Source organism: Bos grunniens, chromosome 25 (assembly GCF_055505025.1).
Source record: "Bos grunniens cultivar Pamir isolate PY7600 chromosome 25, Bosgru_T2T1.0, whole genome shotgun sequence".
NCBI lineage: Eukaryota > Metazoa > Chordata > Mammalia > Artiodactyla > Bovidae > Bos > Bos grunniens.
The window spans coordinates 32,650,454-32,676,970 of record NC_141189.1 but is presented as its reverse complement, the minus strand read 5'-3'; the positions used below and the strand labels follow the sequence as shown (position 1 = coordinate 32,676,970).

The following is a 26,517-nucleotide window of genomic DNA, read 5'->3' as shown; positions in this document are numbered from 1 at the left end:
TGGACCGCCAGGGGAGTCCTAGAATGGACTTTCAACAGCACCCGCCAACAGCTGTTCATTTAAGCACTGACTGTGCGCCAGGCCTTGTGGCTCTCAGGATAAAAAGGCAGATGCGTCCCAATCACGGTCTCGGACTAGCACAGGGTCCGGGCTGGGGTCTTTCTCCCAAGAGAAGAGGTGAGGGTTTTTAAGTAAGGGGGCGACAATGACTACGCTGGCGTGTTGAAAAACTCCCTCAGGCTCTCAAGTAGATTGAATTAGGCAGACAGCAGAATAGAAAACTCAGGCCGGAATTCTCCGTTTGTTTCGTCCATTTGAGAGAAGATGGCAACCTGAACCGGGGACCACCGGGGTGAAAAGAGCTCTGGGACCCTCACTTACCACGTGCCGATTCCACAAAACCATGCACCCGTCCAAGCTCCTAGGGATGGCCCTGCCGTCGTACGGGTGGGTCAGGCCCGCGCAGACCTGGGAGGGACAACCACATACATGCACACGTGTGTGCACACACACACACACACAGATGGGTCAGAGGCAGATGGAACCCTCCCCGTTGAACCCTGGAGTCCACTCACATAGGGGTGCCCGGCCTGGTAGCCCAGGACCACGGTCTGCAGGGTCTCCTCCTGGGCACCGAGGACCACCCTGGTCTCCAAGGAGTAACGCTGGTGCCGCCTGTCAGCCGTGAAGGTCTCCTGCAGGAGGATGCGCTGCGGGAGGGGCACAGTCCAGGGGTGCCTGGCATGGAGAGTGGGGAACAGGCCGAAAGCATTAAAGCGGCTGGCAGGGTCAGAGGACATCTGTGCCCCAGGGGCCTGTCACTGTCTTGCAGAGTTGAGACTTTGTTACAGGGGACTAGCCTGGTGGTCCAGTGGTTAAGAATCCACCTTCCAAAGCATGGGATGTGGGTTTGATCCCTGGTCAGGAAACTAAGATCCCACACGCTGCGTAGCAACTAAGCCCTCACGTTCCAACTGCTGAGCCCGCATGCCACAACTAGAAAGAAGCTTGAGCAATGCAACTAGAGAAGCCTGCGCACTGCAACAAAGATCCTGTGTGCCTCAGCTAAGACCTGATGCAGCCAAATAAATGTTTTTTAAAAAAAGACTTTGTCTATGTGCATGCGTGCGAAGTCCCTTCAGTCGTGTCTGACTCTTTGCAACCCTATGGACTGTGGCCTGCCAGGCACCTCTGTCCATGGGATTCTCCGGGCAAGAATACTGGAGCGGATTGCCATTTCCCTTCTCCAGGGGATCTTCCAGACCCAGGGATGAAACCCGGGTCTCCTGCATCTCCTGTACTGCAGGCAGATTCTTTACCATCTGAGCCACTAGGGAAAACCTGGCACACAGTAGGTGCTCAATAAATATAAATGAGATTAAAAAATGGATGAGACCTTGGCAAATGCAGTGGCTGTTAGTTTTGGGTTACTGCTGCTGTTCTGACAGTAGATGGCTAAGGACCCCCAGCTGGTCAGCACACAGCCTAGACTTCAGGCTGGGTCTTCTGACTCCAACCCTGTGCTGTTCACCCCCCAACAAAGAACAGGCTTTTCAACCAGCTGTGCCTCCAGGAACTGAAATGGTTCCCCCAGAGCAGCTTTCAGCCTGGGGTGATGAGACTGTTTTTTGTGCCCACCTCGGCACACTAATGAAAGGGGGTGAAGGACGTGGGGGCTTTCAGGGAGAGGGCTCGTCTCCGAGCTCTGGGTTCTGTCTGGGCCCCTCCAGGCCACATGGCACACCCCACTCCCTGGTGACCCTCCACACTGGAGAACAGGAGACCCAGGCAAGCACCACACCTCGGGGGAAGCAGACTGGGGGAAGGAGCCACACATACCGAAGGGAGAAGGTTCCCTGCTTCCGGTACAAGCTCCTGTCTTGAACCAGCTCCTCCAGTACGCCCTCCAGCTGCAGGCCCTCAGGATGGCCCCTGGCACCCGTCCCCAGAGCCGTCAGCAATACATGACTCTTCCATGGCTGCAATGAGGACCAGGCTGATGCGGAGGGATGTCCAGAGGGTCCAAGCTGCAAAACATCCTGCCCTGGGGGTCTCCAGGGGCAGCCCCCACTGCCCACTCATCACCCCAGGAATGACCACCGAGAAGGGCTGATCAAATGGGCTGCAGCCTCCACACCATCAGACCTCAAGGTTACACAGGCACGCCGCTATGGCAAGACCTCACCAGGGACCCAAGAGGAATGAAGCACTTGGATGTCCAGTACCAGGTGGCAGACCTTTGCTCTGCAGTCAGTGCTAGTACGGCTGGGGTCCATTTTATAGATAAAGAAACTGAGGCTCAGGGAGGCTTATAGGCCAAACTAGTAGCCTTCCCCATCCCAGATACGGGATTCAGGGTCTCTCGATGGCAAAGTCTCCAGCACAGGCCACCTGGACCCTTACCTGCTCCGTGTGCCTGTAGGCTGCCGTTAGGTTCAGCTCCCGCTGGGGGCCCTTCAACCAGCAGCGCAGGATCTTACGGTCTTGGCTGTTCTCAGCATGAATCTCGCTCTGCACTGCTTCGCTCCAGGCTGATTCTATTTCACTCCAGCTGCTAAAGAGGCTCTGTGCCAAGGCTGTCACCGTGGAAACCTGCAATGAGGATGAAGAGGCTGACCAAAGCCTTTGCACACCCTATTTCCTCATCTTGGGAGTGCCTTTCTCTCAGTCCCACTTGGTGAATTCCTATTCATCCTTCAAAACCCCTCCAATGCCATTCCTGAAGGGCACACAAGGGAACAGAGGGGTAGCCTTCTCTCCCTGCATCACTGTCATGGTTTTCAGAGCCATGGGAGGAGCTAGGTGTTCTTTGGGCTTGTACTGGGGCTGGGGAAAGTAGAACTCTTTAGCCTTGTGCTGAGCTGTGTACCCAGCCCACTGCCCTTTGCACAAGCCCCTCTAGGAACACCAACCCCCTCTAGGAACAACAAGCCTCTGCCTTGTGCCCTGCTGGCCTCTGTCCCTTGTTCATACAGCTCCCTCAGGGGACTCATAAGGAGAGGTAATGGGGCCAATACGGAGTTTGGGAATTACCAAACCTCCTGCCAAATACTATAACTACCCAAGACCTTACCCCATGCATCACTGACCTCAGGTCACCCCCAGAACCTACGGGCCCCATTTCAGCAAATGGCACCTGCTTCTACACAACTTTGTTGCTGTTCAGTAGCTCAGTTGTGTCCGACTCTTTGTGACCCCACAGACTGCAGCACGCCAGGCTTCTCTGTCCTACACTATCTCCTGGAGCTAGCTCAAACTCATGTCCATTGAGTCGGTGATGCCATCCAACCGTCCTATCCTCTGGTGCCCCTTCACCTCCTGCCTTCAATCCTTCCCAGCGTCAGGGTGTTTTCCAATGAGTCAGCTCTTCGAATCAGGTGGCCAAAGGATTGGAGCTTCAGCTTCAGTCCTTCCAATGAATATGTAGGGTTGATTTCCTTTAGGATGGACTGCTTTGATCTCCTTGATGTCCAAAAGACTCTCAAAGAGTCTTCTCCAGCACCGCACTTTGAAAGCATCAACTCGGCACTCAGCCTTCTTTATGGTTCAACTCTTACATCCGTACATGACTACTTGAAAAACCATAGCTATACAACTGCTTGAGCCAAAAACCTGGGGTCATTTGTCTCTTCCTCACTTCCCCAAACCAATCCATAAGCAAGTCAGTCATCTACACCTTCAAGTAAGTTCTGCAATCTGAACACCTGCCTCTGCTGTCTTCTCCCAGGCCAGGCCACCATCACGCCCCTGGGCTGTGTCACCTGCAGGAGCGGGCCTGCCGACCCCTCCTTACATCCTGTCCTGGCCTTATCTGTCACACAGCTGCCCTCTCGAGGTCCCTAACCTTGCTGGGAGTCACTTGCTCCTTCTGAGTCCACCCTGGTGCCACCTGGCCCCTGCCTCGAGGGTAGCATGCTGTCCCCAGACATGTCCACCAAGCTGCCTCCTCCTGAGCCCAAGTGAGGCCTGGACCACCCCTCCCCTATGTCCAACACAAGGAGAGGCTTGATGTACCAGGTTCCCACATGTGACACCATGGAAATCCTTCTCTGGTTGCTTTCCTTCCAAACTCTGCTATGCTGCTTCACTCGGCAGGTGGTATAAAACTGACCTCCATCCTCAAAGTTTTCATTCTGCGTTTTGGCAAAAGCCTCCTATCTACATGTTTCCAAGGTACCAGCTCAACCTACTTTCATATTTTACTGTATCAGCTGCTAAGCAAGAACATGAGACATTGAGGTTTATTTTGCGGTCCACTCTCCCAAATTCCATTGGCAACTAACTCTGAAGAGTGTCAATACTGAGTGAACCAGACCTCACGCATCTGGGACCCAGTATGGAAAACCCCCGAACCTCAGTTTTAACCCTTTGCTCACAAGATTTAAACCACAAGACATCAGCCTCCCTGGCCGCTGGTGAAGGGGGTGGGCAGGGGGCGTGGCTGAGCATGCGCACCCGGAGGTAAGTGGTAGCCGGGGTGTAGACGTGGATCTTGCCCTGCCTCTGGAGGCCCTGGCCCCTGCAGGCCACGTTCATCACCAAATTCTTGAGGGTCCAGGCCTTGCCCAGCGTCAGCTCCAACACAGTCTGGAACATGGCTCTGTTAGGCCAGTAGAGCCTGTGAGCCATGGAGACCATCAGCCAGGGACTATTCAGGTTCAAGGCTCCTGCGACAGGCAGAGAACAAGAAAGTAGTTATCTCCAGGGCAAGAAGGGGGCTTCTGGCAGGCAGCAAGAGACCCCTGTAGAGTCATCACGGTCACTGCAGAGCACATCTCATAACTGGGAATGACTGGGGATAGAACATAAGGGAACCTTCTGCTGCTGCATCGCTTCAATCGTGTCCGACTCTGTGCGACCCCACAGATGGCAGCCCACCAGGCTCCTCTGTCCCTGGGATTCTCCAGGCAAGAATAACCTTCTAGAATGACTCTAATGCTCTGAATTTTGACAGGAGCTCAGGTTTCACAGATCGGTGCACCTGTCAAAACTCATCAACTGGTACCCGGGAGATGTTGGCATTTCACCTTAGTAAATGATACCATACTGAAATGCTGAGGGGTGAGATGGACCGTGGTTTACAACTTAATTTGACCTGTTACCAACAAATAAGACAGATGGCTAAGTGGACAGATAGGTAACAAGAGAGGTGGAGTACAATGTTAATAGTAGAATCCACACTGAGAATATGTAGGTGTTCCCTGCAGCAGTCTTTGCACGTTTCTGTATGTCTGAAATGTTTTCAGGAAGATATGTTAGAAGAAACGCTAGGAAAGTTGGAGAGGGGGCACTGGAGTGAGGTGATCAAGAGCATGGCCTTTACTCTTGCAAGCTATGTGACCCCTTTGAGCCTGTGCTTCCCTCATCTGTAAAATGCGTACAGTAGTACCAATCACTGTGTCTTGGGACAGAGAAAGCATCCACTTGGAAGAGTAAAGATCAGTCATCACCATCATCAAAAAGCTGACATTCTACATAGCACGTTGCCCCTCCACAGGGAACTAAAAGCAGTCACTGGACCCCTCTCATACTTTGTAATAAATCTCCCACTCGCTCAAGGGCTAGTTCAGTAAATATTGCTCCAGACTCTCGGAACGTGGCAGTGAACAGGAGGCATAGTTGCTGCCTTGATGGAACTCGCGGTCTGGGGGCAGTGGTGGGGGAGAAATCCTGAATAAACATATGAGACCTGTGCTATGCTGTGCTTAGTTGCTCAGTCCTGTCTGATTCTTTGGACTGCAACCCCATGGACTGTAGCTTGCCAGGCTCCTCTTTCCAAGGGGATTCTCCAGGCAATAATACTGGAGTGGGTTGCCATGCCCTCCTCCAGGGGATCTTCCCAACCCAGGGGTCGAACCCAGGTCTCTCGCCTTGCAGGCATATTGTTTACCATCTGAGCCACCAGGGAAGCCCTACCTAGGAGGAAAATGCTGAGTGCTAGGAAGGAAAAGAAAGAGGGAGTTAGACCAAGGTTAGGAGGATCAGAGAAGACTCCCATGAACAGGACCCTTGAGCTCAACCCTGAATGAGAGGCAGTGGAGTCTGTCAAAGAGAGGGCGCACTCCCCCACCTCCTAGTGGAGATAGGAGATTCACTATGTGGGGAAACTGAGGCTGAGAGGCCAGGATTCAGGGGGGCCCAGCAGAGCAAGTGTAGAGGGCGAGCTGCCAAGTTGAGAACAGGGAGATATTGAGTAGAGTGTAGTCAGGTGCCCTGACCTGAGGTGCCAGTTCCACAGGAGATGGGGAGATTGCTCCACAGAAGAACAGAGTGACTGAAAAACAATGGTCCACAGATACGGGGCCCAGGGTCCTCAGGGAGAGCCAGGACCCCACCCAACAGGGAAGTCCATCAGTCAACAAGAGCACCCCCACTCATACATACATCCGTTCAGTTGCTCAGTTGTGTCCGACTCTTTGTGACCCCATGAATTGCAGCACACCAGGCCTCCCTGTCCATCACCAACTCCCAGAGTTCACTCAAACTCACGTTGATTTACATACATATATACAAATGAAATACTACTCAGCCATGAAAAAGAATGACATAATTCCATTTGCAGCTATGTGAATGCAACTAGAGATTATCATCCTAAATGAAGCAAGTGAGAAAGATAAATACCATGTAATATTACTTAGACATGGAATCTAAAATATGACACAAATGACCTGATCTATGAAAAAGACTCATAGACATAGAGAATAGACTTATAGTTAACAAGGGGAGGGATGGATTGGGAGTTTGGGATTAACAGATGGAAACTATTATATATGGAATGGATAAACAACAAGATCCTACTGTATAGCACAGGGAATAATATTCAATATCCTATGATAAGCCATAATGGAAAAGAATAGAAAAAATGTGTGTGTGTGTGTATAAATAAATAAAACAGGATCACTTTGCTGTACAGCAGAAATTAATAGAACATTGTAACTCAACTATACTTCAACAAAGTAATTTTTTTTTTTAAAGAGCACACACACCCTCCCCCTCCCATAGAACCTCCTTCCAAACAAGTTCCAAGTTACTGAATCTTAAACAAAAGCACATACCCTACTCTTACCTGGCATGTGGGGAAAGCTACTAAAAGGAACTTCAGAAACATAAAGAAAAAAGAAACTCAGGGGGAACAGATCAAAGCCCCCCACTTCTGTAACTTACATTCATAGAGAAGAGAAGGTAATGCATTCATGAAGAACTTGCAGGAACACAAAAGTGCTCTTGGGAATACAAGCTAAACAAAACTAAAAAGGTCAGCAGGAGGGCTGGTGGATGAAGCTGGGGAAATCAGCCCTCAGAACAGAACAAAAGGACAAAGAGACGGAACAAAGGAGAGAAACGAGAAAATCAGAGGTTTAGTTTATGAGGACCAACATCTATCTGACCAACAGGAATTCCAGAACACAGAAAGAAATTACCAAAGAAACTGTATAAGAAAACTACCTAGACTCAAATGGTGGGTCTCCACATTGCAGGGTTATATGCCAAGTCCTTAGCACAGTGAATGAAGATGGATCCAAACCAAGGCTCATCATCGTAAGATGTGAAGATATGAGGAATAAGGGCTTCCCTCATCGCTCAGTTGGTAAAGAATCTGCCTGCAATGCAGGAGACCCCAGTTCTATTCCTGGGTCAGGAAGATCCACTGGAGAAGGGAAAGGCTACCCGCTCCAGTATTCTGACCTGGAGAATTCCATGGACTGTATAGTCCATGGGGTGGCAAAGAGTCAGACATGACTGAGCGACTTTCACTTTCAGGAGTAAAGAGAAGCTCCTAAAAGCTTCCAGACAAAAGGGTCACAGACAAAGGATGATGGATCAGAAATAGCACCAGACCTGTCAACTGATTCACATAGACAGTGGAACGATGTCTTCACAATCTCAAAGGGAAATCATTTCCGACCCAGAGTTCTCTATTCAGCCAAATCAAATGAAGACAGTTTAAATATTCAGGGTTTCAAAATGTTTACATCCTGTTACAGGTTGAATTGTGTCTCTCGAATAGATATGTAGCCCTAACCCCGGGTACCTCAAAATGTGACCTTATTTGGGAATGGGGTCATTGCAGATAAAATTAGTTAAGATGAGATCATACCAGAGTCCCAGGTGGCTCAGTGATGAAAGATCCCCTGAAGGAGGAAATGGCACCCCACTGCAGTATCCTTGCCTGAAAAATCCCATGGACAGAGGAGCCTGGTGGGCTACAGTCCATAGGGTCACAAAGAGCTGGACACACTGAGGGTTCACAGACACTTAACAGAGTAGGGGAGGCCCGAAGTCTGACATGACTGGTATCTATATGAAGAGAGAAGTTTGCACACACACACGCACAGAACATGTAACAACAGAGGCAGAGACTGTTGCTGTTGTTTAGTCGCTAAGTCATGTCCAATTCTTTGTGACCCCATGGACTGTAGCCCACCAGGCTCTCTGTCCATGGGGTTTTTCAGCCAAGAATACTGCAGTGGGTTGCCATTTCCTTCTCCAGGGGATCTTCCCAACCCACAGATCGAACTTGTGTCTCCTGCAGGCAGAGATTAGAGCAATGTAACTCTAATGTAACTCAATGTACCAACCAAGGAACGTCAAGCATTAATAGCCACCACCAGAAGCTAGGAAGAGGCAGGAAGGATTCTACCCAGGGTCACAGAGAGAACATGGCCCTACTGATGCCTCACCTTCAGAATTCTAGTCTTGGAGACTGTAAGAGAATAAACTGTTTTAAGCCACCCAGCTTGTGGTAATTGGTTAACACAGCCCTAGCTAACAAATACACTTTCCATGTATCCTCTCTCAAGAAGTTACTGGAGGATGTGCTCCATTGGAACAAAAGAGTCAAGCAAGAAAGCACATGAGTGCAAGAAGCAGGGACTGTGGCCCAGAGAAGTGGAAGGCACTCCCTGAATGATGGTGGGGGGATGTCCCAGGACACAGCTGGTCTACCCTGGAGCAGCAGTGGCTCCAGGAAGTGTCGACAAGAAAACTATGAGAACCGATTGAAGCTGACAAGTAATCTGAAGTGTGTGACCCTCTGGAGAAGAGTTTTACACTGTTGCTAAAAATTCTAGGAATAATCATAGGAGGAAAATAGAAAATTAATCAAACAGTGGGGAAAGGCTACTATAGCTCTAGAAAAAAAACAAAAAGTTAGAATTCTAGTATACCAGGTGTCTCAGCTGTGAGGGACACAATTATATCAACACTGAATACTAACAAACTGTAACTGTATGGGGGGAAGAGAAGGAAATACATATTTTAAAAGAGATGGTGCAAGTTAAATTCTCATCCTCTATAATAAGAAATACATGGAGAATAAAAATGCCTAAGAGAGAAAAAGCAAGAAGTAAGTGTGATTAAAAGATGGAAGGTCTGATAAGAAATAGTAAAAAGAATTTACAGTGATTGCCATTTCAAGAAAAATTTGGGATAGGAAGACATGAAGCAGAAAATTACTGTGTTTGTTATAACTTTAACTTTTAAAACTTTAAAAAAATTTTCAACTATACATGAATACAGATACTATGATGAGATTCCCATGTAACATTCACCCACCTTCAACAATTTCCATGTCATAGTCTAATTCACTTTTCAAACTATGTATTTCTTCAATAAAAAAAATTAATTCAAAGATAAACTATGGTACATCCATCTTTTTAAAGGGGAGACAGTGTTCCAAGGAGAAGAAAAAGCAAGTGCAAAGGCCCTGAGGTATGTCTGGAGAACAGAAAGAGGCCAGTAGGGTTGCAGGGTGATGGGCAATGGGGAAAGTAGGGTGAGATAAGGTCGGAGAAGTAGGCAAGGCCCTGTAATGTAGAGCTGTTAGTAAGGGTAAGAAATCGGGATGTGTTTGTGTGTTTCCTACAACACATTAAAGCCCTGAGTCTGGAGATGGCCAGGCAGACAAAGGGAAGGCTGTTGCAGACGGTGGGCATGACTTGAGTGAAGACCGCTAGCCAAGGACACCCCGTAGAGGCCACTCACCTTCCCACTTCCACAGGGTGGCCCGGGACGTGTCCTTCCACTGCACGCCCGCCACGAAGGGCAGACGCCCGTTGTACTGCCCCTTCAGGTGTGTGCTGGTCTCCACGTGGGGATGGCGGACGCTCAGGTGGTGCAGCTGCATTCGGTAATCCACCTGCCTCTCCAGCACCTGCAACACAAACTGGAGACCCACATCCACGACGCTAATCAGATCTGGTGCTAACTATGAGGATGCTTCCAACCTAGAACATTCCACTGGTTCTCCACTGCAGCCTGAGCTCCCTGGCTACCAGGAGCTGCCCCAGCCTACCCCCAAAAGAAACCCTGCACCCCTTAGCAGTCACTCCCCATTGCCTCCTTCCCATACACTCCAGAAACCTACCTTCTGTTTCTATTAATTTACCTCTTCTGGACATTTCTTACAAATAGAGTCATATAGTATGTGGCCTTTGGTGTCAGGCTTCTTTAACACGGCATGATGCTTTCAAGGTTCATCCATGTTGTAGCATGTGTCAGAATTTCATTTTTTTCTTTTTAAATTCTACTTATTTTAATTGGAGGATAATTACAATGTTGTGCTGGTTTGTCATACATCAACATGAATCAGCCATAGATACACATATGTCTCCTCTCCCTTGAACCTTTTTCCCACCTCCAAATCCATCCCACCCCAGAACTTCATTCTTATTACTGAATGATATTCTATTGTATAGATAAATATATTTGTCAATTTATTCATTGATGAACATTTGGGTTGTTTCTACTTTGGGGTTATTATGAATAAAGCTGGTATAAGTGTTCAAGTACAAGTTTTGTGTGGACATAAGTTTTCAATTCTCCTGAGTACCTAGGGGTAGAATTGTTGGGTCATACAGTCACTCTGTGTTTAATATTTTAAAGAAACATAAAACTCTTTTTTTCTAAACAATCACACCATTTTATGATGCCACCAATATGAGTCCTAATTTCCCTGCATCCTCACGAACACTTGTTAGTTTCTTTCTTTTTTCATTGCAGCTAGTCTAGTGTGGGCTGGCTTCCCAGCTGATGCTAGTAAAATGCAGCTGCCAATGCAGAAGACTCGAGAGACGTGGGTTCAATGCCTGGGTCGAGAAGACCCCCTGGAGTAGGAAACTGCACCCCACTCCAGTATTCTTGCCCAGAAAATTCCATGGACAGAGGAACTACACTCCATGGGGCTAAAAAGAGTCAGACACAACTGAGCAATCGAGAGTCGCATGCTGGTGGCAGCATCTCACTGCGGTTTTGATTTTAATTTCTCTAATGACTAATTAGCTTAAGCAACTTTTCACGTATCTATTGGCCACCTGTGTACTTCTTTGGAGAAATATCTATTCAAATCCTTTATCGTTTTCATGTTGAGTTGTAAGTGTTCTTTATCTATTCTGGATACAATTCCTCTATCAGATATACGATTTGCAGATGTTTTCTTCCATCCCGTGGGTTGTTACTTCACTTTCGTGATGGTGTCCTTTGAAGACAAATTTGGGGTTTTCTGTTGTTTTTAAAATTTTTATTTACTTATTTTTGACTGCACTGGGTCTTCATTATAGCCTGTGGGCCCCTCTAGTTGTGGCACGTGGGCTTAGCTGCCCTGTGGCTAATGGGATCTTATTTCCCTGATCAGGGATTGAGCCCCCATCCCCTGCATTGAAAGGTGGATTCTTAACCACTGGACCTTCAAGAAAGTGCCAGGTTTTTAGCTTGATGAAATCCAGTGTATTTTTGTCATACTGTTGGTGTCGTATCTCAGAAATCCAAGGTAATAAAGATTTCCTCTTATGTTTTTTTCCTAAGAGTTTCGTATCTCTTGTATTTAGGTCTATAACCTATTTGAGTTAGTTTTTATATATGATATGAAGTAAGTGTGCAACTTCATATTCTTAAACATGACTATTCAGTTGTCCCACACCACTTGTTGAAAAGATTGTTGTTTCCCCTCTACAATTACCTTGGCACCCTTGTCAAAGATCAACCAAGTGTTAAGTACAAGGGCTTATTTTTTATTTTATTTTATTTTTTCTTGTAAGGGCTTATTTTTTAATTCCGGGTTCTATTCTGCTGGTCTGTAAGTATAGACTTATGCCACTACCATAATACTCTTAATTACTGTAACTTTGTAGTGAGTTTGGAAATGGGGAAGAGTGAATCCTCCAAGTTTGTTCTTTTTCAAACTGTCTTACTTACCCTGGGTCCCTTGAAATTCCATATGAATTTTAGGATCAGCTATCAAAAAGATAGTGCAGATTTTGATAGGGAGAGAGAGAGATTGTTGAATCTGCAGATCAATTTAGGAAGTCTTGTAAACTTCACATTAAATATTCCAATTCAAGTACATGAGATACCCTCCCATTTATTTTGGTTTTCTTTAGTTTCTTTTAATTTATTTAATTGGAGGCTAATTACTTTACAATATTGTGGTGGTTCTTGCCATACATTTGCATGAATCAGCCATGAGCCATGGGCGTCCATGTGTTCCCCATGCTGAACCCCCCTCCCACCCGCCTCCCCCTTTCTTTAGTTCCTTTCAACAATGCTTTGTAGTTTTTGAGAGTATTCATTTTATATTCTTTTGTTAAATTTATCCCTAAGTATTATTCTTTTTATGCTAGTGTAAATGAAATTATTTTAATTTCTTCCTCAGGTTTTTCATTGCTAGTGTAGAGAAATACAATTAATTTTTGTATATTAATTCTGTATCCTGCAACTTTGAGGAACTCATTTATGAGCTCTAATAGACTTTTTTTTTTTTTGGTGAGTTCATTCAGTTCATTTGCTCAGTTGTGTCCGACTCTGTGCAACCCGATGGACTGCAGCACACCAGGCTTCCCTGTCCATCACCAACTCCCAGAGCTTACTCAAACTCATGTCCATCGAGTCAGTGATGCCATCCAACCATCCCATCCTCTGTTATCCCCTTCTCCTCCTGCCTTCAATCTTTCCCAGCATCGGGGTCTTTTCTAGTGAGTCAGTTCTTTGCATCAGGTGGCCAAACTATTGGAGTTTCAGCTTCAGCATCAGTCCTTCCAATGAATATTCAGGACTGATCTCCTTTAGGATGAACTGGCTTGATCTCCTTGCAGTCCAAGGGACTCTCAAGAGTCTTCTTCAACACCACAGTTCAAAAGCATCAATTCTTCGGCGCTCAGCTTTCTTCACAGTCCAACTCTCACATCCATACATGACTACTGGAAAAACCACAGCTTTGACTAGACGGACCTTTGTTGGCAAAGTAATGTCTCTGCTTTTTAATATGCTATCTAGGTTGATCATAGCTTTCTTTCCAAGGAGCAAGCATCTTTTAATTTCATGGCTGCAATCACCATCTGCAGTGATTTTGGAGCCCCCCAAAATAAAGTCTGACACCGTTGCCATTGTTTCCCTTCTATTTGCCATGAAGTGAGGGGACTGGATGCCATGATCTTAGTTTTCTGGATGTTGAGTTGTAAGCCAACTTTTTCACTCTCCTCTTCCACTTTCATCAAGAGGCTCTTTAGTTCCGCTTCACTTTCTGCCATAAGGGTGGTGTCATCTGCATATCTGAGGTTATTGATATTTCTCCCGGCAATCGATTCCAGCTTGTGCTTCTTCCAGCCCAGTGTTTTGCATCATGTACTCTGCATATAAGTTAAGTAAGTAGGGTGACAATATGCAGCCTTGATGTACTCCTTTCCCAATTTGGAACCAGTCTGTTGTTTCAGTCCTAACTGTTGCTTCCTGACCTGCATACAGATTTCTCAGGAGGCAGGTCAGGTGGTCTGGTATTCCTATCTCTTTAAGAATTTTCCACAGTTTGTTGTGATCCACACAGTCAAAGGCTTTGGCGTAGTCAATAAAGCAGAAATAGATGTTTTTCTGGAACTCTCTTGCTTTTTCTACGCTCCAGTGGAGTTGGAAATTTGATCTCTGGTTCCTCTGCCTTTTCTAAATCCAGCTTGAACATCTGGAAGTTCACGGTTCATGTACTGTTGAAGCCTGGCTTGGAGAATTTTGAGCATTACTTTACTAATGTGTGAGATGAGTGCAATTGTGCGGTAGTTTGAATGGTCTTTGGCATTGCCTTTCTTTGGGATTGGAATGAAAACTGACATTTTCCAGTCTTGTGGCCACTGCTGAGTTTTCCAAGTTTTCTGGCATATTGAGTGCAGCACTTTCACAGCATCATCTTTCAGGATTTGAAATAGCTCAACTGGAATTCTATCACCTCCACTAGCTTTGTTCGTAGTAATTCTTCCTAAGGACCACTTGACTTCACATTCCAGGATGTCTGGCTCTAGGTGAGTGATCACACCATCGTGATTATCTGGGTCGTGAAGATCTTTTTTGTACAGTTCTTCTGTGTATTCTTGCCACCTCTTCTTAATATCTTCTGCTTCTATTAGGTCCATACCATTTCTGTTCTTTACTGAGCCCATCTTTGCATGAAATGTTCCCTTGGTATCTCTAATTTTCTTGAAGAAATCTCTAGTCTTTCCCATTCTATTGTTTTCCTCTATTTCCTTGCATTGATCACTGAGGAAGGTGAGTTCATTAGGGTCTTCTATTAATATATACAAGATTGGGCTTCCCAGGTGGCGCTAGTGATAAAGAATCCACCTGCCAATGCAGGAGACACAAGAGACATGGGTTCGATCCCTGGGTAGGGAAGATCCCCTGGAGAAGGAAATGGCAACCCACTGTAGTATTCTTGCCTGGAAAATTCCAGGGACAGAGGAGCCTGGTGGGCTACAGTCCACGGGGTTGCAGAGTCAGGCATTACTGAGCGACTGACTATAACATATGTACAAGATCATGTCATCTGTAAATAGAAATAATTTTACTTATTTTCCAATCTAAATGCCTTTTCTTTACTCCTTTTTTCTTTCTTTTTGGCCTAAATGTCCTAGCTAGAACCTCCAGTATAATGTGAAAAAGAAGTGGTGAAAAGCAGACATCGTATCTTTTCCCTGATCTTAGGGGGAAAGCATTTAGCCTCTCAACATTAAGTATGATGTTAGCTGTGGGTTTGTCACAAACGGCCTTTATCAGGTTGAGGAAGTGCCCTTCCACTGCTAGACTGCTGGGGTGTTGTGCCAGATACTTTTCTGCATCTTTTGAAATGATCATGTGGCTTTTGTCCTTCATTCTATTAACATGATATATTACATTGATGGATATTCAAATGTTAAACCAATCTTGCATTCCTGGGATAAATCTTACTTGGTCATATTGTGTAATTCTTTTTATAGATTGCCCAGTGGAGTTTTGGTAGTGTTTTCTTGAGGATTTTGCATCTGTATTTATAAGAGATAATGGTCTCTAGTTTTTCTTACGATGTTTTTGTCTCGTTTGGGCATCAGAATAATACTGGTTGCATAGAATGAACTGGGAAGTGTTTTCTCTTGACTGATCATTTAGTCAATTATTTTATAGTAAGTTAGTTCTGGCACAATCCAGTCCAGTCAAGAGGTGAATAGCCTGAGGCAGACTGGACTTTGAATCCCAGTTCTGCCATAAAGTAGCTGAGAGACCTCATACAAGTCTGTTACACCATTTCTCTTCTATAAAGTGAGAACAGATAATACTTGCCGCACAAGGATTAAATGAGATAATACAAAGATCCTGACACATGGTCTGGTGATACTTTATGACTCATCACTGACCACTCTGCCTTTCCCTCTTCTACTCACTGTCAGCTTCTTAAAGATAAAGATTACTTTATTGCTTCTTGTCTCCCCAGAACCTCACATGGCATCTGCCACACTTTGGAAGGCTTGCAGAAATGCTGCCACAAATCTCTTAATCACTTCACTAAAACCCTGGGGGCCAGATGTTTTCCAGAAATAAGAAACTTTTCCAATTTAGAACATTAATATGATGTATAAACTGCAATTATATATAGAACTCCTACCAACCAAAAGCCAAGTATACTAATTTTTTCCAAATGTCAAACAATACGAAAAATCAGTTCACAGAAAGGGTAATGCAATGGTAGAATAAATATACAAAACAGTGTCTCCCAGCCTTAAGTCATCAGGAAATGCAAATTCAAACAACACGATACCGTTTCCACCCACGTCAGCAGTATTTTTCAAGCTAAAAGTACTGGGGAGAAATGCAAATTACTCCTGTTGGGCATGGCTGGGAGGTAGGTGATGGGCCTAGACATTTTGGAGGGCAAATTGACATAAAGCCAGCAAATGAAAAAGGCCCAAATTTCCAGAAATTCTACATTGTGACATCTGCCCCAGGGACCCCTGACACATGTGCCCAGGGAGGCAAGCCCAAAGATGTTCAGGAATGCATTCTTAGAAACCACCAAGAGGGAAACGGCCTAATAAAATGCAGGACAGAAGCATATGCAACATGATGCAGGTATTTGAAAAAGATGGAGTGGACTTCTATAAGACAACAAGGGACGTTCTCTAAGATCCACTGCTAAAGGAAGCACAGCATGACGTCCCAAACAAAACTAAGTGTGCGTAACAGGGCCACAGAGCAAATATATAGAAAAAGGTCTCCTTTCCAGTGATGCAGACCATAATTATGGCTTTCTCCAGGCAGCTGAGGAGGGGACCAGGAACTGAGATGGTAACTGTGAAAGGGAATTTGAGCCCTATTTTAAATGTTGTATTTTTTAACAAGAATTTATTCATGGAGTACTGGTATCATTTAAAATCAGCTTAATATTTAGGAATGAAGTTAAGCAGGAAGGCACTGAAAGCTACAAAACTGCTGAAATTAGAAATTAGAAAAGACAAATAAATGGAAAGGCATCCTGTGTGTGTAGACTGGAAGACTTCATATTGCTAAGATCCAACAATCTATAGGCTAACAATCTAAGTCTAACAATCTATAGACTTAATGCAAGCCTTATCAAAATCTCAATGGTATTTTTTTTTTTTTGGTAGAAATAGAAAAGTCCATCTTAAAATCCATATTGAATCTCAAGGGAACTCCAAATAGCCAAAACAATTTTGAAAAAGAACACAATGGGAGGTCTCATGAAGCTACAGTAATCAAAACAGTATTTTGTGACCTAAAAGACAGACATACAACCCAATGGAATACAATAGATTGCCCAGAAATAAGCTCACACATTTACGGTCGGGGGAAAGGACACGTTTTTCAACAAATGGTGCTGGAAAAACTGGGTATTCGATGCAAAAGAAAGAAGTTGGACCCTTATCTTACGCCATACATAGGTTTAGCTCAAAATGGATCAAAAACCTAACTATAAAACTCTTAGAAGAAAACACGTGATTGAAAAGCTTCATGAGACTGGATTTGGCAATTGATTTATTGAACACGACACCCAAAACACAGGCAACAAAAGTGAAAATAAACATGCTGAACTATGTAAAAATTAAACCCTTTTGTGCAACAAAGATTGCTATTCATGGAGTGAAAAGGCAACCCATGGAATGGGAGAAAATATTTGTAAACCATACATCTGATAAGGGTTTAGTATCCAGGATACATTAAGAACTACAGCAACAACAAGAAAATAAACAAAAACGACCTGATTCAAAAGGACTAAAGGATTTGAAAAGACATTTCTCTAAAGATGATAATTAAACAGCTAATAAGAGAATGAAAAGATGCTCAACATCATCAATCACTAGGGAAATGCAAATCTAATCTATGAGACCCTCACACCCATTAAGATGACTACTATTTAAAAAAAAACAAAGCCCAGAAAGAAGTGTTGGTAAGGATGTGGAGGACCTGGAATCCTTGTACACGGATGGTGGGGTGGTAAAATGGTACGACTGCTATGGGAATCAGTATGACAGTTTCTCAAAATGTTAAAAGTAGGATTATTGCATGACCCAGCAATTCTACTTCAGGGTATATACCCCCAAAGCCTGGAAAGCAGGGACTCAAACAGGTATTTGAAGCCAAGTGTCCACTGATGGAATGAATGGATCAGCAAAATGGGGTCCGTCCATACAACGGAATTTCATTCAGACTTATAAACCTTGAGGACATTATGCTTAGTGAAACAGGCCAGTCACGAAAAGGCACATACTATAGGATCCCACTTACATGAGGTACCTAGAGTCCTAAAATTCAGAGAGACAGGAAATAGAATGGTGGTTGCCAGGGGCTGGGGGAGTGGGATGGAAAGATACTATTTAATGGGTCCGGAGTTTCAGTTCTACAAGATGAAAAAGATGGACCATGGTAGGACCATGGTAACAGCCACGCAACAATATAAATGAGCTTAACACCGCTGAATTGTACACCTAAAAATGGTGAGCGTGGTCAATTTCATGTCGTGTGTGTGTGTTAGTCTCTCAGTCGTGTCCGACTCTTTGCGACCCCATGGACTGTAGTTCACCAGGCTCCTCTGTCCATGGAATTCTCCAGGCAAGAATACTGGAGTGGGTTGCCATTTCCTTCTCCAGGGGATCTTCCTAGCCAGATATCGAAACAGGGTCTCCTGCGCTGCAGGCAGATTCTTCACCATCTGAGCCACCAGGGAAGCTTTCATGTAATGTATATTTGACCACAGAAGGAGGCCTGGCGTGCTGCGATTCATGGGGTGGTGAAGAGTCGGACATGACTGAGCGACTGAACTGAACTGAAACATTTTAAAAAAACAACTGAAAAAGAAACTCAGAAAGATAATATGTGCCTTGTAAGAGCATGTTCAGAGGCTAGGCTCTCAAGCTACTTCTGATTTTCCAAAAAGAGTGCACCTTCCAGGAAACCCTGCAAGTGAACCTTTTCCAAAATGCATTTTTACAGCTGGAAATCTGCATTTCCCAAGCCCCCTTGCAAACTGCCGCAAGGCACACCAGCAAATGTTTAACTTCCCCAGGGACACGGGGGCCGGAGATGCCAAAGGGAAGATCTCTGGGCCTGAGTTTTCTTTTTTTTTTTCGCTTTTTTTTTTTTTTTTAAACTTTACATAATTGTATTATTTTTGCCAAATGTCAAAATGAATCCGCCACAGGTATACATGTGTTCCCCATCCTGAACCCTCCTCCCTCCTCCCTCCCCATACCATCCCTCTGGGTCATCTCAGTGCACTAGCCCCAAGCATCCAGTATCGTGCATCGAACCTGCACTGGCAACTCGTTTCTTACATGATATTTTACGTGTTTAAATGTCATTCTCCCAAATCTTCCCACCCTCTCCCTCTCCCACAGAGTCCATAAGACTGTTCTATACATCAGTGTCTCTTTTGCTGTCTCGTACACCAGGTTATTGTTACCATCTTTCTAAATTCCATATATTGGGCCTGAGTTTTAGCTCCTGCGTCCGTGTAACTGAGAACCTGCTGCCACATGCATGCTGAGCTCCAGGGACCGGCCCTGAGGGGGCGGGACTCACCTCCAGGACGTGATTGCTCAGGGCTGGGCCTGAGTCATTCTGGAAGGTGTGGAGGATGCGGAGGCGCCTCCTGTTGCGGCTGTCATCCCAGTGCTTCCCGTAGCTTGCCTCCAGCTCCCAGCGCAGGTGGCCCGAGCCTTCCTCATGCCGCAGCTGGACCTGGGGACACACCCCCCAGGGAGACCCCCGAGGAAGCCTTGTGTACCCAGTCCTGAGTCTACTCGCTGCCACCCATCCCGAGGTGCAAGGCTTGCTTATTTGGGGAGAGAATTCTGTAATAGGTATGGATTTTGGAGGGGTTTTTTGCACTGATTTTGATTTTATAAAATTTTGCATTTGAATATGATTTACTTTTATGACTATATTTCTGGCACCCTCTATCCCGAGGTGAGAAACTAGAAGGCCCAACCTGAGCCTTATCCATGCCCTGATAAGGAGTAGAAAGAGCCAGCCCACCATGGGAAGATAACGCCTGATCTTCATAACAGCCCAAGACCTCCCCCTGCTCCCCTCTCCCACAGCAGCCTCTGGTTCCCTGAGCTGAATCTACAAGGATCAGGGTTCCCCACCTGGGGGCTCCTGGCATCCTTCTGCTTCCTCCTGCCTCTGAACCACAGGTTGAGGCAACACAGGCTCATCCATTCATTCAATTATTGGACACATTTTTCCCCAGGTACCAGGTAAGCGCTTCACTGGGCGCTAGATAGCCAGGAAGGAAGGAGCCAGAAGCCCCGCCTTCGTGGAAGCAGTAGGTCAGAGGAAGAGGCAAACTGGAAACAAAGTAAAGTAACCGAGAAATAGCCACTTCTCCCTGTGGCTCGCCGCTCATCACTCTGGTGAACTGCCAGTTCCTTAAGCCCTCCATTCGCCCTTCAGTCCCAGGATCTTTGCACGTACTGTTCCCTCTGGCTATAGCACACTTCCATGGGAACAGAACTATCTCATTTTTTACTTTTCAGCTTAAAATACATTTCCACCAAAGAAGCCTTTCCTGCAGCCCCGTCCAGATTAGACTCCCCTGTGTTCGTTCAGTCTCTGCCCTGTTTATCATCCATGGCATTTATAATTCACGCGATTTGGCCCATGTCTCTTGCTCTCTGGCCCCCACCCAGCAATGGGATGACAGAGACCGGGGGCTGCCCTGAGCACAGCTCTCCCCCAGGGTTGGGCATAGAGCAGGTGTTCAATAAACACCAGCTGAACAGAGGGGAGATGAGACCCAAGTTCCAATCCATGATCCATCCCCATACATGACCTTGAGCAACTGAGCTCTCTGAAGATGGGTTCAGGGTGCTCACCCACCACTTCCCTGACCCTGTGGGGGGCTCTCTCCAGACCCCCTCAACTGGCTCAAGCACCCACCTTGTGACTGAAAGCTGGGATCTGCGTGCAGTGGAGTTTGTGGTTCAGCTCCAGCTTGTAGGCGGCCTCTGAGCCGCTCTCTGCCCACAGCTTCTGGCTGGTGCTGCACTCCTGAGCCAGCTGCTTGGCCTGACCTGTGCAGAGCAACCCAGAGACCCTTGCCCTTCCTCTGCCAGGCAGCCCTCCATCCTCATTCTGAGCAGAGGAGCATCCGGCACAGCCCTGCTTCAGCCAGCCCTCTGGACCTGCCTCAACTAACATCACTCATTGGAATCTGCCAACTGGGAGGTTTTAAGAGACTGATTTATGCCCAACCCCAACACACTCAGGGTTTCCCAGGTGGCTCAGACAGTAAAGAATCCACCTGCAATGCGGGAGACCTGGGCTCAGTCCCTGGGTTGGGAAGATCTCCTGGAGAAGGGCATGGCAACCCACTCCAATATCCTTGCCTAGAGAATCTCCATGGAAAGAGGAGCCTGGTGGGCTACACTTTATGGGGCCACAAAGAGTCAGACACGAATGAGCAACTAAGCAATGCACCAATACACATACTCAGAGTTTTTCTTGTTTTAACGGGCAGGGACTTAGCTCCATTCAAAGCTAATAGAATGACTCTTTAGCTAAGGAGCTATACGGTAAGGCCAAAACACCCCAGGTGACATTGGCACCTAAGCCCTCGGAGCCACCGCCCCAGGAAAGGGCACAAGTCCAGCCACTCCCCAGCTCGCCCCCCACCAGCACACAGGCATACCCCGGAGGCCGTACTTGATCCTCAGGTAGCTGGTCCAGAGGTGGCCCAGCCGCTGCAGCTGGCCCAGGGCACGCAGCCCCACGAGCCCTGGCACAAAGAGCTCAGCACCCAGGGACACCACCTGCAGCCCGTCCTTCACCTTCTTCTCCAGCAGCGCTGTGGGGAGAGCGGGTGGAGAGAGGGCAGGTACAGTGTGGTCATGGGCCGTGCCCCAGGGTGCCAGGCGAGGAAAGGATGGGGGAGCAGTCCAGGGGGTCCCGGTAGAACCAATGCCTGAGTCTCTACCAAGGACCGCTGACATCAGGGCCGCTGATAGCATTTTTACTGTCCAGCTGGCAACCCCAAAAGTCACTTTTGTGGGTCCAGACCAAAAGGTTTTAAATAAAGTATAATAAGACAAAATGGGATCAGACAGATAAGAAATGACAGTGCGTCAAGGGTCGTCAGGTAAATTTCACCTTCTGAAACTTGTTTCTGCTACACATTCAGCCTGATCACAAGAACAGTCATGATGGTTAAGACTATCACAAATGCACAGGCCAGCTGGTCACCAGGGCCAGCCACTCACATCACTCCCTCGGAATTTACCAGAACACCCTATGAGGAGCACCGCTGGGAGGGCTCCACGCCAGCTCCAGCACCAGGGCCGGCGCCTGGTCAGGTGGGTGGGTATCCAGGCCAGGTTGTGTATTCAAGATCCAAACGGAGCCCCATGCAATTTGGGTCAAAAATGCAAAACATGTTTTTTACCCATCTTGTAACATGTAATGTGGGTCAGAACCTAGACAGTCCAAAAGGTGCCGGTTTATGGTTCATGGGGCCAGTTGAGCGCACTGGGGACTGAGGCAGAGACTGCAAGCAGATATAAGGTCTGGGTTTTCCTTAAATGGAATGTGAATATTGGGAGTTGGGGTGATGGGGACTACAAGTGGGGTACTCAGTCCTCCCCTCCTCTCCCGAAGCCTGGTCACTAAGGAAAGGTGGCAGGGAGGGCCACCACCCTCCTCCTACCTGACACGTGGGCCTCATCACCCAGCAGGTTGCTCAGTGACACAGAGAAGGCCAACCGGCTGCCTGCCTGCCGGCTGAGGTTTCCGGTGAGGACCACAGGGCTGCCCGATGTCACCAGTTTGACCTCCAGCTGGGCCTCAAACCGCTGGGCCTCACTGCCCACTGCTGGCCACAGGTTGCTCCGGCCCTGGAAAGGTCCCAGATCATTTGCGGGGATGGGCTCAGCTAACAGGCCCCACCCTGACCCCAAGAACCGGGACTGGACAGAGGGCAGGAGATGAAGCCAGGTTAACATGCTTCTGGGCTGATCCTTCTCAAATTTCTTACAAAATTGCTCACAATAGGTAAGTGAAAATGAAAGTGTCAGTCACTCAGTCATGTCCAACTCTGTGCAACCCCATAAACTGTAGCCCACCAGGCTCCTCTGTCCATGGGATTCTCCAGGCAAGAATACTGGAGTGGGTTGCCATTTCTTCCCCAGGGGATCTTCCTGATCCAGGGATCAAACCCAGGTCTCCCACTTTACAGGCAGATTCCTTATCTTCTGAGCCACCAGGGAATGGGTAATTCCTATTCAAATTCAGACAAAGTATGAATGACTCTTCCCCCCTGCCCCCCTTTCAATCTGTCAGGGACTCTTGGCCAGTTCTCCCTGCAGAATATTCTGGAATGTAACCACTTTGGCCACCTCCACCACTGCCCCGGCTTGAGCCTGCTCATCATGCCTGTGTTGCTGACAACCTTCTCCCCGCTCTCCTGGCTCCTGCCCTGGTGACCAGGGGGAGCACTTCCACGCACAGGAGATGATGGCATGCCTATCTTCCTCGGGGTAAAAGCCAAAGCCCTTGCAAAGGTCAACAAGGTCCAGTGGTCAAGAATCCACCTCCCAATGCAGGGGACATGGGCTCGATCCTGGTCGGGGAACTAAGATCCCACATGTTGTGGGGCCACTAAGCACTTGAGCCACAACTCGAGAGCCCACACGCTGCAACGAAGACCCGATGCAGCTGAATGAACAAACACACAAATAAATATTTTAAAAACAACAGCAATAAGCCAGACTAGCTCCGGAAGTCAGCCACGCAGCCCTAGCCAGACAAAGCAAACGGTACAAGGGAGGACCCCGGCAGGTAAGACACAGATGACCCCAAACATACTCCATGTCTCCATGATTGAGCTTTGTCCAGAGAACCCATAGCAGCTGCGGCTGCCAACTTTGATGGCTGTGCCAACTGTAGACCCATCCTACAGACCTCTCTGCTGGCTGCCAGCTGATCTGATTATCCAAAAGATGAAACAACAGCCTCACTGTTCCCAGACTGTCCACTGCTTTATGCTGTTGTTCAGTCACTCAGCCGTGTCCAACTCTCTGTGACCCCATGGACTGCCGCACGCCAGGCTTCCCCATGCTTTACTGTCTCCTGGAGCTTGCTCAGACTCATGTCCATTGAGTCGGTGATGCCATCCGACCATTTTATCCTCTGTCGTCCCCTTCTCCTCCTGCCCTCAATCCCTCCCAGCATCAGGGTCTTTTCTCTCTTGTAAATCCTGTTTTTGCCTTTGTTCCTTGATGACAGTCACAAATCAGTGTCCTCTGATTACTCTTTCGCAAAGTCTTACATGCTCTGTCCTCTCACTTTCCATCCCTTCTCCTGTGCTGATCCAACCACACGGGCCTCAGGCTGTGCTTCTGACATCCTGTGCACATTCCTGCCCCAGGACCTTGGTACGTGCTGTGCACTTTACCTGCAATACCCTTCCCCCAGTGATATACAGAGCTCTCTTCTGCACATTCCTTATGTCTTTGCTAAAGGTTATCTCCTCAGTCAGGCTTACCCTGTAAGCCTATTTAAAACTGAAGGGATTTTCCTGGCAGTCCAGTGGCTAAGACCCTGTGCTCCCAATCTGGGGGCCCAGGTTCAATCCCTGGTCAGAGAACAAGATCCTACATGCCACAACTAAGAGTCAGTGCAGCCAAATGATTAAGTAAAAAACTGAAGCCAACTTTCAGACCCTTTTTCTCATAGTCCAGACCCCTGTATCTAGCTCATCATTTCCCTTTTCTTACAGTGCTTACATTCACCTAGCATCACAATTTGCTTATGTATTTTATGATCTCTCCCATTCTCTTCCAAAAGGAGAGAATTCTATATGCCTATCTCTTCCACTGAGCTGTCTTCCTGGCACATTGTAGGTACCACTCCAGCACTCTTGCCTGGAAAATCCCATGGACGGAGGAGCCTGGTAGGCTGCAGTCCATGGGGTGGCTAAGAGTCGGACACGACTGAGCGACTTCACTTTCACTTTTCACTTTCATGCATTGGAGAAGGAAATGGCAACCCACTCCGGTGTTCTTGCCTGGAGAATCCCAGGGGTGGGAGAGCCTGGTGGGCTGACGTCTATGGGGTCACACAGAGTCGGACACGACTGAAGTGACTTAGCAGCAGCAATAAGCAGCTACTGCATAAATGAATAAAGACAATGAAAAATAAGTTTCATTCCCCTTCCTGGTCTCACAGCCTCCATCAAAGGCAACCACCGTGCCTGCATCTGTGCATCTTCCAGAGACAGTGTGGGCCTACAGATATGAGTCTGTCTCTGTGTACTTGTATGTACACGTGTACATACATGTGTATATACACGTGTGTACGCGTGTACTCAATCACACACACACGCTGCCTCTTGCTCTGCACAAAAACAGACGCAGACTCTCCACTCTGCTCCGCTTCTCTCACTTCATGGTGTGTCTTGCTAATGCTTCTCTCCGGTCTGTATCAGAAGCTGCTCGGCAGTTAGCTGTAGCTTTCGCAAAGTGCAGCCCGAGCATAGCATGATTATAGAATTTCTCATCCAAACCAGAATACTTATCAGTTAAAGAGACCACTAATCAGGGACTTCCCTGGTGGTCCAGTGGCTAAGATTCCACGCTCCCAAGGTAGGGGGTCCTGGGTCAGGGAACTAGGTTCCCATATGCTGCAACTAAAGATCCCATAAGCCGCAGGAGAGATCGGAGATCCCATGTGCACCAACTAAGACTCCGTGCAGCCAAATAAATATATATATATTTTTAAAAAGAGAGCGAGAACCAGTAATCACAGCTGAGCTGGATCAATAGCAACCTGGGACTTAGGGATGCTCTATCATTGCACAGGGGAGAGGGCACTGACATCTAACACTCTCCTCCACGCTGTCCTTAAAGCCCACAAACTCTGAGTTGACTTGAGCCCAGCCTTTCTGCTTTGTATTCCTGAGTTCATCTGCCTTAGCTTCCTCATTTCCTGCAGGCTTACCGAGAGGACTAAAAGAGAGACCCAGAGTCAAAGCCATATGTGTCCCCTGCCCATCCTAGAAAAGGCTTTGCAAAGTTCTGAAGCTCCAGCTGTTACCAGGATCGTGATGAATCTGAGGCAGCTAGAACTGGAGTTTCTCTAAAGGCCAATGCTTCCAGGCCTGCAGGACAGCCCTCTGGAGAGCAGCAGGCTGGCCTGCATGGAGGGGCAGGCAATTAGCACTAGTGTGCTTAGCAAAGCAGGATTGCTTCAGGGCTCCTGGGAGCTCTGAAATGATGCATAGTCTCAGCCAGCAGGCAGCTGGGGTTCTAAGAGGAAGATGCTCTCCCCTGACACTTGGTCTTCGCACCAGACAGGAAGCAGATTTGGGAGCTCAGAGTGTGTTCATGCTGCAAAAATTCCAACCCTGGCTTTAATTTTCAAGTCGGACCTCTCTGAGAATCCACTGGAGACAGATACAGAACAACCAGACTCATGGCCAAAGGGGCCCAGAGGTCCTGCTTGGCAGGAGCAAGTCTCCAGCTGCTCATTTTATCCTTTTTGGAGTCACAGACCTGCTTGAGCATTGGCTGGAAGGTCTAAACCCTCTCCCCAGAAGGAGAACAGACACAAAACTTCTGCACAATTGCAGGGGCTTCAGAGGATCCACTGAGTCCCATTTAGGTCCTCCAGGTTGAAAACCTTAAAAAGTACCTATAGGGCTTCCTTGGTGGCTCAGTAGTAAAGAATCCACCCATCAATGCAAGGGACACAGGTTTGATTTCCAGTCTGGGAAGA

General features: G+C 47.2%; 1 protein-coding gene across 1 annotated transcript in view; it reads right to left on the bottom strand.

Moving 5' to 3' along the window:
• Positions 1–26,517, bottom strand: part of APOLTP (apolipoprotein lipid transfer particle homolog) — a 184,119-nt gene that overhangs the window by 85,984 nt on the left and 71,618 nt on the right. Inside the window, exons 25-34 of the mRNA XM_086375601.1 lie at positions 22,451–22,637; positions 21,440–21,595; positions 20,689–20,822; positions 19,327–19,485; positions 9,985–10,165; positions 4,456–4,667; positions 2,404–2,592; positions 1,840–1,979; positions 576–738; positions 382–468 (exon numbers count right to left, since the gene is read on the bottom strand). Of these exons, the coding sequence (XP_086231727.1) occupies positions 382–468; positions 576–738; positions 1,840–1,979; positions 2,404–2,592; positions 4,456–4,667; positions 9,985–10,165; positions 19,327–19,485; positions 20,689–20,822; positions 21,440–21,595; positions 22,451–22,637 (1,608 nt within the window). The remainder of the gene's footprint in view (positions 1–381; positions 469–575; positions 739–1,839; positions 1,980–2,403; positions 2,593–4,455; positions 4,668–9,984; positions 10,166–19,326; positions 19,486–20,688; positions 20,823–21,439; positions 21,596–22,450; positions 22,638–26,517) is intronic.